Source organism: Sturnira hondurensis, unplaced genomic scaffold (assembly GCF_014824575.4).
Source record: "Sturnira hondurensis isolate 20B ecotype Veracruz unplaced genomic scaffold, ASM1482457v3 Scaffold0021632, whole genome shotgun sequence".
In the NCBI taxonomy this organism is placed as follows: domain Eukaryota; kingdom Metazoa; phylum Chordata; class Mammalia; order Chiroptera; family Phyllostomidae; genus Sturnira; species Sturnira hondurensis.
The window spans coordinates 1,550,120-1,567,477 of NW_028094263.1; the positions used below are offsets into that span (position 1 = coordinate 1,550,120).

The following is a 17,358-nucleotide window of genomic DNA, read 5'->3' on the forward strand; positions in this document are numbered from 1 at the left end:
CTGGCATCCAAGGCCCTTTCTGGCCACTACCCACCTGTCTATTCTCCCTGTCCCTTCCCCAATGCGTACCTGCACACCAGCCAAAAAAGGGTGATCGAAATTCCCGCAAGTGCACCACACTTCCCACCGCCAGGCTCTTGTTTCTCTCCCTCTCTGGAAGTGGTCCCCTTCCTCTCTGCTCTGGCTCACCCTCCACTGTCCAGGCCACACTCACGAGTCTCGTGCCCCCTTGTGCTCCTGCCCCACCCAGGCAAGCTCGCCCCTGCTGACTTCCCAAAGCCCTCCGAGTCTACAAACTCCACCTGGGCCTGAGCCGAGGGCGTGGTCTCTGTCTGCTATCACGTGTTCGTTCACCCTGTTATTCTCTCCAGGCCAAGCAGAGGGGACCGAGGCCAGAGGCCAGGTGCTGAGGTGCCAGCCTGGCACCAGGGCGGCGCATAGACACTGGAAGACTAGAGAGGAGATGAGAGTGAGGCAAGCCTTCTGGGTGAGAGCACGGAGCTGTGTGCGCCTCCCAACACTGGAGTGAGCAAGTGCGAGATGAGCAAGTGCGGGCAGCCCGAGTGGGAGCCCGAGTGGGAGCCCTTCGCGGTGGAGGGGCCGGGCCAGTGCTTCTGCGGCCATGGCAGTGGGTCCCACTGTGCTGTCCACACAGTGGCATAGCCCCACCTGGCTGTGGAGCACCGGACTGGTGGATAATACGACCGAGGGACTCGGTTTTAAATTACATTTCCCTGTAATTCATTTTAAGAGCTACCTGTGGCCAGCGGCTACCGTGGAAACAGTGCAGCCCTGGGCGGAGGAGTGAATGCGCCTCTCACGACACGTGTGTGAATGCCAACCTGCCCACGGGTGCACGAGCGGGCCCATGCATGTCCCTACCAGGGGCGACGCCCAAGGCCAGGGCTGTGGCGGTGGCAGTGCCTGTACCACGTGGTGCGAGGGCAGCGTGTGTGCAGCGTGCGAGAGGAAGGGGACAAAGGGGCCATTGTGCCGCATTCCTAGCTGAAGCCCTCCTTTCCGCTGACATCACAGCTGCCCTAAATACAGCGGCGCCGGCCTGCTCCCCCAGACCCTGCTGCCCCTTCATGGTGGCACTGCGCCCCCCGAGCCCGTTCCCAGCGCTGCTCAGAGGGGCTCCCCTTCGCTGCTCTGTGCGGAGATGGGCCACGATCCTGTGGATGACTCTTCAGCCAGATGCAGATGGGAAATTCTAGGAAGGAAAAAAAGGCTTTGTTTGGATTTTTAATTTTTTTTCCTGCTCTTGCAAAACCCTGGGTCCCTTTTGTGAGGTGAGCCTACCTCCTGGCAGGATTTTCTAAGACAGAAATATGATGGATTTTCCTTCCTTCTCCCCCCCCCCCCCCCCCCCCCCCCCCCCCCCCCCCCCCGTCTCCTTAACCCTCAGCTTCCCGGGTGCCTTTGGGACTCTCCTGGGCGGAGCTGGGTGAGGTCTGGGAGAAGAGGGCTTGGGAGGGGGTTTCCTGGCTGGAGTGCAGGCACTTGGGGTGAGACGCTTGCAGGGGCCAGGACCCCCCTGCAGGGCGAGGGAAGGGAGCCTGTGAGAAGTCCAACCTGCCCCATGTGCCCGTGTGGATGGGGATGTGTCTCTCTCTCTCTGGGTGCCCACCCGCCTGTGAGCAGATGAGCCTCTGTTCACAGAGGCCCTGCATGTGTGTTGGGAATGAGTGAGGGGTCTGCATAGGTGGGGACAGCTTCCCCATGCACACAGCGGCAGAAGAGACCCTGTGTGAACTGAGGACACAGGGGTCTAGCATTTAGGACAGGTGTGCGCAGGTACAGCAGGGGGCACAGGAGGGTCTGGCCGGGTGATGAGGATGACTGAATGGGGGCAGGTGGAAAAGGGAGAGAATGTGGGGAAAGTTAGGAGAGGCTGGGTGTAGAGGAAGACCACTGTTCTGCGGGCCCCGGGGCAAGTGCTGGGGAGCGGCTGTGTCTCTGTGTCCCCGGGTCCCCTTCCTGGGGTGTGCCCCAAGGATGCCAAGTAAAGCAGAGCGATGTCCTGAGACCCACAGGGAGGCAAGACCCTGGAAGAAGGCTGGCCATTGTCAAGGAGGGTAATTGAACCTTACACGCAGAGACTTCAGGACTTTGCAGGGGAGGCACCCGGCAAGGCCCAGGCGGAGGTGAGTTTGGGGTCCACAGGCGCTGGAGAAAGTGGAGTTTTCTCCGCCTGAGGCAGTAGGAGGAAGAGGAGGATGGGATGTTTTTGTTGCCCCCAAACACATTTTAGAACAAGGAGGCCACATAATCAAGAATTAGGTGACTTCACTGCTGTGGGGAACCCCATCCTGGTCCTCAAGTCTTCGGCAAAACTGACACAGGCACGGCGGCCTGGAGGAACAGGGGAGGGAGCTGAGTTCTGGATTTGGGGGAATCTGGAGCGGAGATAAAGGGAGAGCCACGAAACCCACGCTGCCCAATAAGAATATAACACAAGCCACATGAGAAATTTTAATTTTCCAGGAGCCATAATAAAATTATGAAAGGAAACAGGTGAAATTAATTGTAATAATTTATTCTATTTAACCCAATCTATCCCCCAAGATTATCATTCTCACGGCACTGGCAGCCCTTCTCGGTTTGGGCTGATCACGTGTGCGGTGCTCGGCGGCCAGAGGCGGCCAGCAGCCACCGCCACGGCAGATGGCGTGGCACTGGGCAGCAGATCCGTGCCCAGGAGCCTGCGGGTTTCAGCTCCGCCCCAGGCTCACAGGGAGAGCTTGGACTCTTCACAGGGCATGGAACAGAACATGAACCCATTTAACCTGGATCTCAGGGGGCAGGGAAGTCCCACGGGCCCCTGGTTTGGGGGTGATTGTGGGAGCCCTTGTACATAATCATGTTTCCGAGCTTGGAAGCCATCCCATGCCAGGCACTCCCCAGGCCCTCACAAATTCTCACGAGGGCCCGAGGCGGGTCCCATGAATGTCTGTGAGTTGGGCTGGAGTTTGAGCCCTGCTCGGTCGGACCCCCACCCCTAGCAGCTACAGCAAGGACGCTCTCCTCCATGAAGGGCAGCGTGTGCGCACGCGCGCTTCACAAATCAAGGAGAATCACGCAGGAGAGGGCTGGGACTGAATGCAGGCGGTGCCCCATGTCCCCACAGCTGGCAGGGATCCTCCTTGCTGACTGAGAGGTGGTGAGAGGACGTCTAGAGTCAGGCTGAGCTTGGGGGCCATTCAGGGTGAAGATGGAGGCTGTTCACCAAGCCACATGGGTGGTGCCGGCTGAGGGATTGTGAGGTGCTGAGGGTGGAGCAAGGTGTAAGGTCAAGCATGGGGGGAGGTTCAGCCTCAGGGTGGAGGTGGGGGGCACTCTGTGGCTTTTTGTCCTTGGCTGTATGGGGGGAGGGGCGGGGGGTGGTTGCCAGTGGAATCTTACCCTTCAGAGGGGAGAGAGGTGCTGAGTGCCCATGCCCTGCCCCATGCTGCCCAGGGTGGCTGGGCATGCATGCGGGCGTGTGTGCGTGCATGGCTGCATGTGTGACCAGCACAGCTTGTGTCCTCTGCAGTCACACCATCCTCCCTGCTACTTGTCTGGGCCACTTCCTCCCAGACCGGCAGCCAGGCTTCCGTGTGCTGTGTGGAGCTGGAGAAGGAGGGGGGGCAGGGGAAGGCGCTGCCAAGATCCCAAGGCAGAGCAGGGAAGCAGAGGGAAGCGAGGGGCTGGCCTTGAACTCTTCCAGACCTGGCTGGCACAGGGAGAAGGCAGAGGCCCAACCAAGGTGGGAGCACAGAGGGCTGGCCCCTATTCAAGGGGGCAGAATTCAAGGAGGAGCCTCTGCCCCAGACTGCAGGCCGGCTGCTCGAGAGTCCAATCTGATCAGGTTCTGTGCACCTCCTGGTTTTCGGCCAGAGGAGAGGCCCCCAGAGAAAGGAGGAAATTGCAAATGAGAAGTCAGAGGCACCTGCTTGCCAGAGAACCCATGTGCTTGGGGGCGGACACCCAAAGACCGGTTTCTGCAACAAATGTCTGTGGAGCCCCCTCAGTGCCCACTCACTGAGCCACTGCCAGCCTCTGCCGATGCCTATGGGATTAACTAACTACTGGGCATGGGTGCCCAGTGGGGCAGGGCAGGGGAGGCGTCCCACAGACCGTAGTGATGGAAGCATTAGCAATGGCTTTGCTCACCCTCTTTGTCCAGTGAGGGGCAACCGAGCTCTGAGCAACCCAGACCTCCTTCCTTCAGAGCATCTTTCCAGAGTGCCTGCTGGGTGCAGACACTGCGCCCCTAGGGGGCACACAGAATCCTGCCCTCCTGGTGCTTAAGACCCCCACAAGGCACCAAACAGAACAGACCTTCTCAGAGAGTGAGGAATGCTTGGCACCCCGAGGCTGGGCTAGCGGGGGCCCTCTGAGGTGGGGGCACGGCCTCTCTGAGAATCTGAATTTGCAATGAGGAGGTCGTGCATTGCATGGGCTGGAGGGGACCTGGGTTCCTGCCAGCGGGCAGAGCAGAGGCCAAGGCCTGAAACGTGTGTGTTCGCAGGCAGGTCAGTGCGGCTGGAGCTGGAGAGTGGAGGGACAGTGGGGTGCTGAGGTCAGGGAGGTGAACAGGCCTGTGCACCAGGTCAGAGTTGAGAGCACAAGGTAAGACCCCGTGATTTTCTCTTTTAGAGGACGGGTCCAGCTGCTGTTGGAGAGGAGACCTTCCTAGGAGGTGGGGAGGACAAGGCAGGGGGCTGTTGTGTGGGGTTCAGGAGTGAGACCCTGGTGTGGGACTGGGATGGTTAGAGTGGAGGCCTGGCGGGGGATGGATTTGGGACATATTCTGAAGATAGAGATTCTGGGGAGAGAAAGGAGAGGGGGTCCAAGGACAGTTATGGGGCTGTTGCAACCCCCTGTCTATACATTTCTGAACACCAGGATGCAGCATACAGAGATGCAACCCTCCTCAGGAATCCTGAGCTGGGGGCCACCTCCGTTAGATTTCAGACTGCCCCACATGAGCCATCCAGCCCACCAACCCAAGCCTGGGCCAGTCCCAGGTGAGAGGAACTCCTGGTGCATCTCCATGGCCCTGCTCACCACCCCTGGGGGGAGGGGGGAGGGTGGAGGGTGGGCAGAGAGCGGGTGGAGAGGAATGATCGAGAGTCGGCTCCAGAGCAGTGGTGGACCCCCGGATCCACCAGAGCGGCACACAGAACTAAAAGGGGGATTTGGAGGCAAGGGGCACCGGGCTGACGTCCTGCCCTAGTTTGGGTTCTCTTGAGCCTGGGCCACACCCTTTCTCTGAGCCCTCTCGGGTGTGTCCTTCCAAGGCAGCGGCCACAGTTGCGGCTGGTGGCCGGGGCGGCAGCCTGTTTTGGTTGTAGCCACCTGGGAAAACAAGGTTCCCTCCTGGCCAGCTGAACCCCCCAGGGTGCACGCGGGGACCACGCCAAGCCCCTGGGCTTGCATCATGCATCATGAAGCTCCCCAGGCAGGGGACACTGAGTCTGGGCAGCCAGGGTCCTGCATCCCGACACCTCTTTCCCTACAGGGTTCTTTCCCTACAGGACTTACCAAGGGCTCTCCCTCCAGGGATCCGGACAGGTGAGAGCCTGGATCCCCTGCTTCCGGCACCTCTCAGCCCTCCCTCCGGGGAAGGACAGACACACCCGGTTTGAATCCAAGCTCTGGTGCTTGCTTGTTCCATGACCTTGGGTAAGTCACTCACTCTCCCTGGGCCTCCTTGTCTATAAACGACCCAGTAATCCCTCATTGTGAAGTTCTGTGAGGATTAAGACCAGAGCCAGAGAATCGGAGAAAACAGCCACATGCCGAGTCCAGAGGGCAGGCTGGCAGCCCCTGGCTCCCTCCGGGGGCTCCCAGGGAAAGAGAGGGGAATGGCAGTAAGGGCTGAGGGGAGGCTGCTGAGGAGAAACCGCAGCGGCAGCAGATGAGCAGAGCTGCAGGTATTTATTCTGGGGATCCTGGGCCCAGACACCCTTACCCGCCCCCCCACACACACTCCCATGTCTCTCCTTGTTCCAAGCACGGAGTGCATCGGGCCAGGCGCCAGAATCAGGAGGAAGGATGCCGCCCTGGGCCATGGGTGCTGTGCAGACGGAGGAGAAGGGAGGATGAGGCCAAAGCTGGAGCTGGAACAAGAGGGGAGAGCTCCTCAAAGCGGGAGCTGTGAGGCCCAGGCCCTGGTTCTCCTGCCTTGCCCACCCTGACACTGGCCCCCAGGACATGGCATTGTGGAGCACAGTCCTGGTGCTGCTGAGCAGCCCCTCGCTGCTGCCTCGGTGGGGCGGGAGGCCTGAGTGCCCGCCCCGGACCTCCCACACCTCCCACCGCTTGCCCCAGCCTTGAGGCAGAGGCCACCTTGTTCCCAGAAATAAGGCTGCCGCTGACCCGCTGCACTCACCTGGGCAGGCCCTCAGTGCTGAGCCAGGATGAGGGGCACCTGGGCGCTGTCCACACGGGGAGGCAGCCGCTCGCCCGTGCGCACGTTGAACATGGGCAGGGTAGAGAGGGGCCTGGGCACGTCTCGGCTGGCCGCCATCTGGCGCAGCTCCTCCGTGTTCCCGCGGATGCTGCAGTGGTGCACCATCTGGATGCTGTGGGCGCAGGACCGGCAGCTCGTTGGCTCTGGGGATCAGCCCCTGAACTTGGGGCCCAGCCTGGCCCTGCCTCGGAGCCCCCTACAGCCTCCCTACACGCTCCGTGGGGAGAGAGCGATGCATGTGGTACAGGGGACAAACAGGAAGTTCTATGGTGCCAGCTCAGTGCTGGTGGCCATGGTACGGGCTCTGGATGTAGCAGCCTGCATTCAAAGCTATGCATCCTTCACAAGACACTTCACTGCTCTGTATCTCAGTTTCCTCACCTGTAAAATGGGTCTAACAATACAGCCCCCCCACCCCCTCCCCAGGTCTGGTTGTGGGACTCAGTGAGTGTTTGGGAAGCTGCCTGGCGTGTGGTCAGAGCTCCCAGGACACAGAGACATGGGTGCCCAAGGTGGATCTGCGTTCCCCCAGGGCCGGCATGCACTGAGCCCTATTTTTCTGTCTTCATATTCTGACGATGCTCGAGGTCCCTTCCAGCATGCAGCTCCCTCGCCTAATTCTCTCTTCCACCACTCAACATCCAGTCCTCCGGCCCTCCCCCACCCCTGCCTGAGTCTGCACCTACAGACTGAACCTACACCCTCCACCTTTCCCCACCTCCTAGCTTCTGTCCAAGCTGGCCCCCCAAGTCCTGCCAAGCCTTGACCATGTCCTTTTGGCTCCTCGGGCCTCTCCCAGGTCAGCCCCCAGCACTGACCAGCTCCAGACACTGAGTCTTGTCTCCCTGTCCTTGTTTCAAACCAAGGCTTCTTGAGGCCTGAGCCAAGCTCCACCCACTCCCCCACAGGCCTGAGAGGGCTGATGGCCACACCCCTTGGAAAGTCCTCCCTGAGCCCTGGGCCCAATTTCTTCTCAGAAGACTCAGCCTCATTGTCACTGGCTGACAGGCTTGACGCTCTCACGGGCTCACTTCCTGCTGTCTGGGGCAAGCTTTCCTTCATTCTGACAAGCAGGGTGGCACCATGGTCAAGCATAAAGACTTGCTTTGGGTTTGAACGTGAGTTCCACTGCTTACTGGCTGTGTGACCTTGTGCAAGTTAGCTAACCTCTCTGTGCCAGTTTCCACAACTGTAATGCAATTAAATGAGTTAACACAGGAAAACAGAATGTCTCCTGTTTTCAGCATGCATCAGGTGGTGGCTATTATTACAGGAAATCTTTGATTGCTACCATGATCATTGGCGTTATTTTATCAAGGCAAACCCACTTGCCCTCCAGTGCAAGCAGGCCTGATACACTTGGCCTTCAGTGGAGGAATGATTCCAATCCCTTCTACACAAACCCACCCTCATTTGTGGGCCCCAGCCTGGAGAGATTTTCCTTGACTACCTCATTGCCAGGACAGACAGACAGGCAGCCTGAGCTCTTCATTACAGGCAATAAGTTTTCGTTTTCTTAAAGGGGTGGGGCCCCAGGCAAGGCAGAAGCAGTCCTGCCTGCTACTGAATGACTGACCCACCAGGGAGGACAAGGGATGCCCTCTCATGTCCAAGCCTGAGTGAGTGGACACAGACTCCAGGTTAGAGCCTGACAGGTTAGATTCCAGGAAGGACTTTCCAGCTTCCTGCTGAAGAGCCACACTCCTGGAAGGAGGAAGGCACAGTCCTGTCTGGCGGAGGGAGGAGGCGGAGTCACTCTGTAGGGCTAGGGGAGGGTCCAAATGAGCTCTTGAGTCTGGAATTTGGCAAGTGGAGTCATTCAAAACACAATTTTCCATTCCCAGGCAAGGGAAGGCTTGGGGGGACGGGGGTGGGGGGGCGGGGAAGGGAGCAAGACATTCATGGATGCTGAGGGCTGGAGGCAGCCAGGCAGGCAATGCCCCGGTGGGGGAAGGGCTGCAGTGAATGGCCGCCTCCCCACGCCCAGCCCCACATCTGGGTCTCATTACTTTGGCAACACGCACAGGTGGAAAAACGTTCTGGGGATGTTTTTCCAGAAGCCAGAGCTGAGGTGCCTTTCCCCACAGTCCTCCTGCATCAGCATTTGGGCAGAAGAAACAAAGGGGCAGACTTCCTACATGCGCGCGCGCACACACACACACACACACACACACACACACGGCCACCCCCAGCACACTGCCCGCACACCTCGAGCCTCGCCTTGCCCCACTCCGCCCCGCTATGCCCCATGGGCCGCAGCAGAGGGCTGCCGAGACCTCAGGACTTTCCAACCAGGACATCTGACATGGATGAAAAGCAAGCAGCAGAATTACACTTTGTGGATAACTCAGAAAATGATAGTCATTGTTCAAGAAAAAAAAAAACGATTTCGTAGAAATAAACCAGAAAATCCATACCAACAAGGGCTAAGATTGCACGAGGTAAAATTGGTTATCGATTTGAAATCCGAGGAAGAAACAGATCTGGATGCCATCAGGGCCACAAAACTGACCCAGGCCCCGGCCAGGGAGTTCAGTTGGTTGGAGCGTTGTCCCCATGGGCCGAGGTTGCGGGTTCAATCCCCAGGCAGGGCATGTACCAGAACCGACCGATGAATGCGTGAACAGGTGGGACAGCAAGTCCGACAAGTCGATGTCCCTCTCTCTCTCAAATGGGCAAATAACTTAAAAATTAAAACATTAATTTTTAAAACACTGACCCAGAAAAGCTGAATGTGATGGAAGTAACTGGTCAGAAGAGAACACCCATGATCACAGTGGCAGAAGATGTGATCAATGAAATTTGGCAAAAAAAAAAAAAAATCGAGGATCAGAATCTCCCTTGTAAAATTGACATAGAAAAATCACTGATCGCCATGGGAGAAAAAAATTCTATCAATTAAAAATGAAAGCAGAAAAAATAACCTGTTCATTCTTTTGTACAGAAAGTTGATTAAGGAATTAAATCAACCGAGGTAGATCAATAGATTTAATTGATTTTCAGATCAACTCACTCTGGAACTTTATTTCCCATAAAAACCCACAAATGTCCATATAATTCCAAACTAAAAATGTTTGTATTTCTCGCCCTGGCTGGTGTAGCTCAGTGGATTGAGCGCAGGCCTGTGCGGCAAAGGATCGCCGGTTTGATTCCCAGTCAGGGCACATGCCTGGGTTGCAGGCCAGGTCCCCAGTGGGGGACACATGAGAGGCAACCACACATTGATGTTTGTCTCCCACTCTTTCTCCTTCCCTTCCCTTCTCCCTAAAAAATAAATAAATAAACTATTTTAAAAATAAAATAAAAAATAAAATGTTTGTATTTCTCAACGCAGTGGGGCAAGAGAGTGGCTGGAAATAATGGGTTTAAAACTGGGGTCTCTGAACACCCTAAAACTGTGCACATACATGCGCACAGGCGGGGGGGGGGGGTCCACAGCCCTCCACCCAGGGCACCTGGCATCTCCTGTCCTCCCCCCCCCAGGAGGGAACAGCGGGGCCATTGTGACCCTCACAGGATTCTGGTAGCCTCATAATGTCCCCCTGAGGTCACCACAGAGATAAGCCTCCCACCCCCTGCTCCGGAGGCACAAGGCTGCTGAGGCCGGCTGTGGGTGCTCACCCTTGGCCCTCCTCCTGGCCACTCAGAGGAAGGCTTGAGCCGCAGCCCTGGGAGGAAGCCTCTGAGGGCAACGCAAACTGGGACGCAACCGCTATTGCAGATACCCAACCGCCACCCTGGAGGTCCTGGCCCCCAGTCCCCTTCCGCCGCCTGAGGAAGAGATGCAGAAAGACACTCTGATGCCACCCTCCTCTGCGCCCTCAGCCTCGAAAAGTGCCCTCAACGCAGGCCCACAGGCCAGCGTGTCGGGAGTCCCTAGCAAGAGCCAGAGCGGGCGCCTCGCCTGCCCCAAAGCCTGCAGAAAGCCCAGCATATGCAGGGTGATCCTGGAGGTAATGGCGGACAAGGCGGGACGCAGCCGTGTGTCGCTGGCCACCCTGAGGAAGGCTCTCATCACCAGGGGCTACAACATGACCCGCAACGCCTGGCGCTTCAAGAAAGTGCTCAAGAGGCTGGTGGACAAGGGTATACTCAAGCGGGTGACCAGCAAGGGGACCTCAGGCTCCTTCCGCATGAACAAGAAGCAGGCCTCCAAGGTCAAGCTCGAGGCCAAAAGACCGGGGCAGCAGAAGCAGCGCCGGTCTGGGCAGCGCCGCTCTGGGCAGCGACGCTCTGGGCAGCGAAGGCTGCTACTGAGCTCCAAACAGGGACGCAGGCGGCTAATCAAGAGGGCTCACAGGGTGGCCAAATGTGGCCGCCATTAATGAGGCGGGCCCAGAGAAACGCGCAGAGGGGCCAAGCCCACCGCAGGCTCAGAGCAGTGGCAATAAAAGGAGCCTAACTTCTTTAACTCCTGCCTCCTGGAGTCTTTGGGGTTCCGGGGAGTGGGGAAGGAAGAGTGCTGGGGCACGGGGCGGGGGGGCGCGGGGGGGAGTGAGGCCATGGGTATAGGAAACCTGGGCAAACTAAGGGCAAGATGGATTTGGGAAGGGCTTCGTGAATAGGAAACAGCCAGAGGCATGAGCTGGTCTCACCACACCACAGGCAAAGCAACTGAGGCCAGAAAGGGTCAGAGTAAGTGCGTGGCAGAACCCAGGCTGGAGCCCAAGCGTTGAACCCACAGCCAAGTGGGTGTGAGTGTGAATGTGAGTGTGAATATGAGTGTGCTGAAAGTCCCTCAAGCTGCTTCTCCAACCTTCTTCCCCAGGGTGGCAGGAGTCCCCCCAAGTCTGACCAGGTCCCCTCCCCTGCCCCATGCCCTGTTAGACTCTTCCATGGAAACTGAAAACATGGGAAGACCAAGCCAGGATAAGAAGACCAACCCAGCATCCAGCCAGCCCAGGACTGGATTTCAGAGGCCAAGGGTGGCCCCCATCTCTTCCAAATAATCTGGTCTGTCTGTGCTGCTTATGGAGGCTCGAGGGTGCCCCCCCCGTGGGGGCAGAGGCTCCCACCCAGTCCCCAGCTTCCCCCTTTACTCACTCAGAGGTGGCCAGGTCTCTCTTCAGCCTGTGGAAAAGCAGGGAAAGGGATGAACAACAGTTGCCCTCCACAACCCCTCCTGGTGCCTGGCAGGACCCTAGCCCCGAGTCACCTAGAAAGGACCCCCCTCCTTTTCTGGTTGAGTACCCCACTCCCTGGGCAGTCTGGGTCCCCACAAGTGCCACCAGGACTCCACGACTGAGCACCAGCCTCGGTGCTCTCCCTACCCTCTGTCTCCGGCACTCACCGTCCCTCCCGTCGGCAGCACATGACATAGGCCAGCAGCAGGGTGAGCAGTAGGGCCACCAGAAGAGGGACCAGGAGGGTGACCAGGGCGTCTGTCAGGAAGTCTCTGGCTGTGGCCTCAGTGGGTGGGCAGAAGAAGGGGTCACGTTCCAGGATCCCATCGCCCGGGGTGGGCACCTCATCTGCAGGCTCTGGCACCGACTTATCCACCTGCTCAGAGAGCCCAGGGCTGACCCAGGAGCAGCTGACTGGACACACAGACCCCCCCCCCAGCCGGGGGCGGGGACAGGGCAGAGATTCGGGGTGCCACTACCTACTGCCCCATGGGACAGGTTTCCTGCCTGCCTCTCCCAGCTCAGGTGACCCAGCAAAACGAGCACTGGACTGGGAGCCAGGAGAGAGATTTTCAGAGGCGGGAGCACAGCTCCCGGCCATCTGGGGTAGAATCCCAACTCAGATAAGTGCTTACCCCTAGATGCCTCAGCGTCCTAACCCGGGCAGTTGGAACGCTACTGGTGCCTGTCTCCTGCGGTGCTTGTAAGAATAAAAGGGCTGGGGTGCTAGAGCCCAGCCCCTAGCCAGCGCTCCAGCATGTTGCTGGTTACCAGCCCCTGGCTGCGCTATTCGTCAGTTCCCAGGAAGACAGAGCCCTGGGGACCTCAGATACCTCCGCTCAACAACCAAAGAGCAGTGGTGAGCGTCTCTGATTTATAACGTGGGCCGCAGGCAGATTTGCTCAGTGACCCCTAGAAGGAAGCAGGCAGAGCCGTCCCACACGGAGGCCTTTGGTCGGGTAAGGGTTTTGCAACCGCTTTGTGGGAGTGATTATTATGGGACTTCCGGAGCCAGAGAGCCCTGGGTTGTGGACTCTGTCGCCCTCTTGTGGTAGATGGTGGAAGTGAGGGAAGAATAATCAGAGATTGGAAGGGGGAGGGATCAGACGGTGAAGGGAGCCATGTGGAATCCCCACCCAGAGCCACGGTCTCTCCTCACCAGGGACACATTGCACCAGTCAACTCGGAAATGAGAGGCCAAGGTGTCGTAGCAGGACAGAAGTGGAGGCTGGCCCTGGGCACAGCGAGCATGGCTGTCGGGAGACGCCACCATCTTCAGGCAGGTGGAAAATGGAGAGGCAGAGCCCACCTTGATGTATACCCTGGGCCCAGAGAGAAGCCGCTGTTAGCAAATGGGGAGGGCGCAGGAAGGTGGAGTTCAGAGTAACCCGGGCTTGGGCGCAGGAAGGGAAAGAGGGAGATGAGGGGGTGGACAGTGCAGTGGAACCGGGAGGTGTAGATGGGCCTAGGGAGGCATGTCCGAAAGTTTCCTAGGAAGCATCTCTGTCACGAGCATATTCTCTGCGAACTAATTGACTAAGGCAAGCGGACGGTTGGGCAGTTTGGATTACTCCAGCAGACTCAGTGCAGTTTGTCATTTTGGTTTCATTTCTCCGTTGACAAAGTTCTCCCAGAGCTCCCATCGGGATGTACATCCTAGTCCTCCCCACTGTGCCACGCAGATGTGGTGGTCTGAAGACAGTGGGCAATCACAACCACCCGTGGAGCCAGGCTGCAAAGGCTCGCATAAAGCCAGATTGCGTCCTCTGCTAGGAAGTGAACACATCCCAGTTTGCAAATCCTTCGGTGGGTACCTCTCAAAACCAGTTTACCCAGCTATGCAGGTATGAAAGAGGCACTGATAGCTCACAAGTCTTCGAGAGCATGATCGATTCTTTAGTTGGAAACTGATGACTCTCTCTCTCTCTCTTTAAAAGATTTTATTTATTTTTAGAGGGGAAGGGAAGGAAAAAGAAGAGAAAGAAACATCAATGTGTGGTTGCCTCTCACACGTCCTTTACTGGGGACCTGGCCCACAATCCAGGCATGTGCCCTGACAGGGAATCGAACTGGGGACCCTTTGGTTTGCAGGCTTGTGCTCAATCCACTGTGCTACACCAGCCAGGGCTGAGGCCTCTCTTAATTAAGGAAGAAGTTTTAGCAGAACAGAAAAAAATGCAATGCCAAATGAGAGTAACCCACAATAAAAAATGTATGATACTATGCAAGAAAGACCCCCAAAACAATGCATTTTCATTTTTTGAAATGAAGTCTTATTTTATTATTAATTTTTCATGTTTCATCAAGTCTTTTTTAACGTCCTTCTTTTATTTTTTGTTCTTATATCTTTTACAGCAAAATTGCCTCGTGGCCAATTAGTCATGCAGAGAAAATGTTTGCAGTGAAAATGCTCGTGGCCGAAATGCTTTCGGCAAAGATGTTTACGGGAAAGTACATAGAACCATGGCGAGGGGGCTCGAAGGTGGGTAAAGCCCCACCTGGAAATTCAGGGGATCCATGTTCTATGCCTAGCACCCAGACAGAAGGCAAACTGCCTCCTTCTTCAGGAAGCCCTCCTAGGTTGCATGCCTACCCTTCCTTGCGTCCCTCGATGGGAAGGGGAACACGACCCCCACGGTCCAAGGCAGAGGTGATGTTGAGCAGCTGGAGCTCTCCTGGCTCCCAGAGCCCCCCCAAAACTGTGAGGAAGCGGCTGGCAGGCGTCGAGGGCAGCACCTCCTCCACGTCATGGCTGCGCACCAAGAACTCAGCCTGGTACGGCAGCGGGGGGCCTGGAAGTGTCAGGTCTACACCTCAGGCTGCACCCAGCCCTGCGTAGATCTTTCCCAAGTCTCCCCGCACCCAAGCTCCTCCCTATGTCCCCTCAGACTCCTTCCTTCCTCCCTGACACCCCATGGACTACAGACCCCAAACGCCCTTCCCCAGCACCCACAGGCTGACAGCAGAGCAGCCAAGAAAGATTATAACTCCAGAGGCTTTCCAAGATGCCCTGCTCCCCACTCCTCTCCAAGGATTCCCTTCCACACACCCCCTCCAGGGGAGATGCTTGAAGATTGTTGCTGGTGGGGTGTGGGTGGGGCAGGGTAGGTAGTACCTTCTGGGTCCCCAATCAACAGCACCAGCCTCTGCTGGGTGGTGTCAAAGCTGTCCCTGTTGTAGGCTACAACCTGCAGGGGACGGGGAAGAGGCCCAAGGGGTGGGGTTAGAGGGCCTGGCAGGACAGGGCTGAGCCACTCCCAAGTTAGAAGCATGTAAATAATGTGAATGAACACCAATGAACCACCACATGTGACACAGTCCTCTGGGGTCCCTGCTGATACCTCAATGACCTGGTGTCCTCGATCTTCTGGGGTGGGGCTACCGTAGAGGAAGCCAGGGTGGCGGGGGCTGCGCTGCGTATAGCGAAGCCACCGTGGCAGGTCTGGGTGACCCTGGAGGTGGGCGTGGTAGGTGACAGAGACAGTGGGTGGGACAGCTGGTGGAAGGGAGGAGAGGGCATTGGAGACATGACGTGAGCCTTCACCAGCCACGAGCCAGGCATGCCCAACCCACCCCAGTGCCCACAAGGCCCCACTCACCACCGTGCTCGGGAAGGTGGAAGAAGGTCCCGTGGTCCAGGGTGTGCACGAAGATACGGCCCACAACTGGGTGTAGGGTGGTTTGCTGGGCCTTGGCGCCCCCCAGCCCTGACAGGAGACCTGTGGGGACCCCACAGCCCCCCAACTGGTCTCGGCCTCAGCCTGAGGCTCCCCTTCCCCACTATGACCCTGGCACCCCTAAGGGACCAGAAGCGTGTAAGAAGAGAGGGCTCCTTTGCTGGCTCCCGGGAAAGGACAGTGTAGGGCCCTGGAGGTGCCACACACTTAACCAGTGATGAGACCAGAGCTCAGTGTGATTCGAATTCATGGACCCCCCGATTCTAATCTGAGGCGCCTGTTGGGGGTCACAGTGAACGGAGACGGATGTGTGGCTGGGGGTGGTGTGTGTGTGTGTGTGTGTGTGTGGTTAGGGCACTGGGAAAAGAGCCCCATGGTGAGTGTCTGAGAGTCTGGGGGTACAGGAAAGGGAAGGGGCCTTCGGGGGAGGAGGGCAGTCATTCTTGGACCCTCACTCCCCTTCCTTCACATACAGGGGAGCAGGCCCCCACTGGAGGCAGATAGGAGCTGAGGGAAAGGTGTTCACCAGGCCCCACACCCTCCCAGGGCCAAATTTAGCCTGCACCACGAGGGAAGCTGGCCAGGCGGTAGGTTAAAGGGCCCACAACTCTCCTGCTCCCAGGCTGACCCCTCGGAGCTGCCAGCCCCCACATCCCAGCTCCTAGCTCCAGTTCCCTGGGCCTCCTACCAGCACCCTCCCCCTCACAGTCCTCCTGACCCTTGCCTCACCCCGAGAAGCCTCCTCCAAGGAACTTCCCTGTTTCCCTGTCATCACGACTAAATCCCACCCCGTCACCCTGGGCCTCTCCCTGAAGGAGGCCCCAACTTGCCCACAAGGAGAGGAGTCCAGATGGGCGCTGCGGGCATGGCTGCCGGAGTGCCGGAGTGCCGGAGACAGGCACCCTGTGAGTGACGGAGACAGCAGCCTGGACCAGGGCCAGGGGAGGGCCGGGAGGTGTCCCAGAGCAGAGCAGCTGGGCCGTGGTTTAGCCAGCGGAGCCCTCCCCGCCCCCCCCCCCATGCAGAGCTGAATCTAGGGTGGACACCCTCCTGGCGTGACAGGCTCCCTGAATCACCCCTCCCGGTGCTGAGAGTTTTTCCTACCCACAGCCCCACCTTAAAACCTTGATGGCTCCCCTTGCCCAGAGTTCCCTAGTCACTGGTGGCCTTCAGGCCCTTCCTGTCCCTGGCCATCCTGTCTAGAATCCCCTCCTCTACTCCCCACAACCCACGGCCCACCCCACCCCAGGCTTCTGCCCAGCCTCACTCCACCACCCTCCAACCGGAGACGCTGCCCTTGGTCTGCACACTTTGCCCATGCTGTGGACTCTGCTGGGTTCCCTTCCTGCCCTCGTCCATCAGGCACACCTCCACTCACCTTTGAGGACTCGGCACCAGCATCCTCTCCTCTCTGAACCTTTCCGTTCTCCCCTAGGCCCAGCCAGAGGGCCCCTTAACCCCTGGGACAGTCCAACCACACAGCTTTTTGGGGTGAAATAGGATCTTATTTTCTTTGGATCCTGGTCCAGGTCCTGGCAACTAGCAGGTGCCAGGGACCTGGTGACAGCTTCCTCCACAGCACGCGAGGTGGGTGCCTGCCCACCCGGCTCTCAGCCCCAGTCCAAGCACCTCTGACGTGTCCCCCAGGTCTGAGAAGAGAGAGGTGCCTAGACAGGACCAACCAGAAAGAGGCAGGGGAGCGGGACCCAGGCTGAGAGGCCCCGGGGGCCTGGACGTGAATCACCTTGGCTGCTTCCTGGAGACGGGGCCTTGAAAGAGGTCACTCTCCCTGGACATTGTTTCCACAATGACAAACCGACAAACCGGCATGAATAGTGCTTGACTCTCGGTGTCCTTCGGAAGAATCCACACAATCACGAATTCAGCACGAGTTCACAGAGCACCTACTATGGAGCAGGTGCCCAAGGAGGCAGAGGTGAGCAGACCCTGGCCGTGTGGGGCTTGCGTGCTGGTGGACAGTGACAGCCAACCCCTGCCTGCTACGTGCTGCTGGCTTGACATATATTTACGTGGAGTAACTCACTCCACCTCATAGCAGCTCCACGAGTAGTAGGAGTTGTTATTGCCCCCATTGACA

At 58.0% G+C, this 17,358-nt stretch overlaps 2 protein-coding genes and 1 long non-coding RNA gene across 4 annotated transcripts; 2 read left to right on the forward strand and 1 right to left on the reverse strand.

The window, feature by feature from the left end:
* The first annotated feature begins 1,567 nt into the window (after positions 1-1,567).
* LOC118978119 (uncharacterized) lies at positions 1,568-5,855 on the forward strand. Its single transcript, XR_005064653.1, has 3 exons — positions 1,568-2,147; positions 4,891-5,012; positions 5,548-5,855. It is a non-coding gene; the product is annotated as an uncharacterized LOC118978119 (long non-coding RNA).
* Positions 5,856-5,906: 51 nt separating this feature from the next.
* SGCA (sarcoglycan alpha) lies at positions 5,907-16,318 on the reverse strand. Of its 2 annotated transcripts, none has more exons than XM_037033401.1 (10): positions 16,091-16,318; positions 15,183-15,302; positions 14,925-15,079; positions 14,699-14,771; positions 14,177-14,375; positions 12,743-12,905; positions 11,751-11,959; positions 11,504-11,530; positions 6,380-6,572; positions 5,907-6,066 (listed from the first exon to the last, which is right to left on the reverse strand). In XM_037033401.1, exons 1-9 carry the CDS (start codon positions 16,125-16,127, stop codon positions 6,392-6,394), a joined length of 1,164 nt encoding a protein of 387 aa, XP_036889296.1. In that variant the 5' UTR covers positions 16,128-16,318; the 3' UTR covers positions 5,907-6,066; positions 6,380-6,391. The 2 variants fall into 2 exon arrangements, with proteins under 2 accessions (XP_036889296.1, XP_036889295.1); XM_037033400.1 differs by having other exon boundaries at positions 5,907-6,107.
* On the forward strand, positions 10,176-10,789 carry LOC118978118 (spermatid-specific linker histone H1-like protein). Its single transcript, XM_037033402.1, has one exon. It carries the CDS (start codon positions 10,243-10,245, stop codon positions 10,783-10,785), a length of 543 nt encoding a protein of 180 aa, XP_036889297.1. The 5' UTR covers positions 10,176-10,242; the 3' UTR covers positions 10,786-10,789.
* Positions 16,319-17,358: the final 1,040 nt, after the last annotated feature.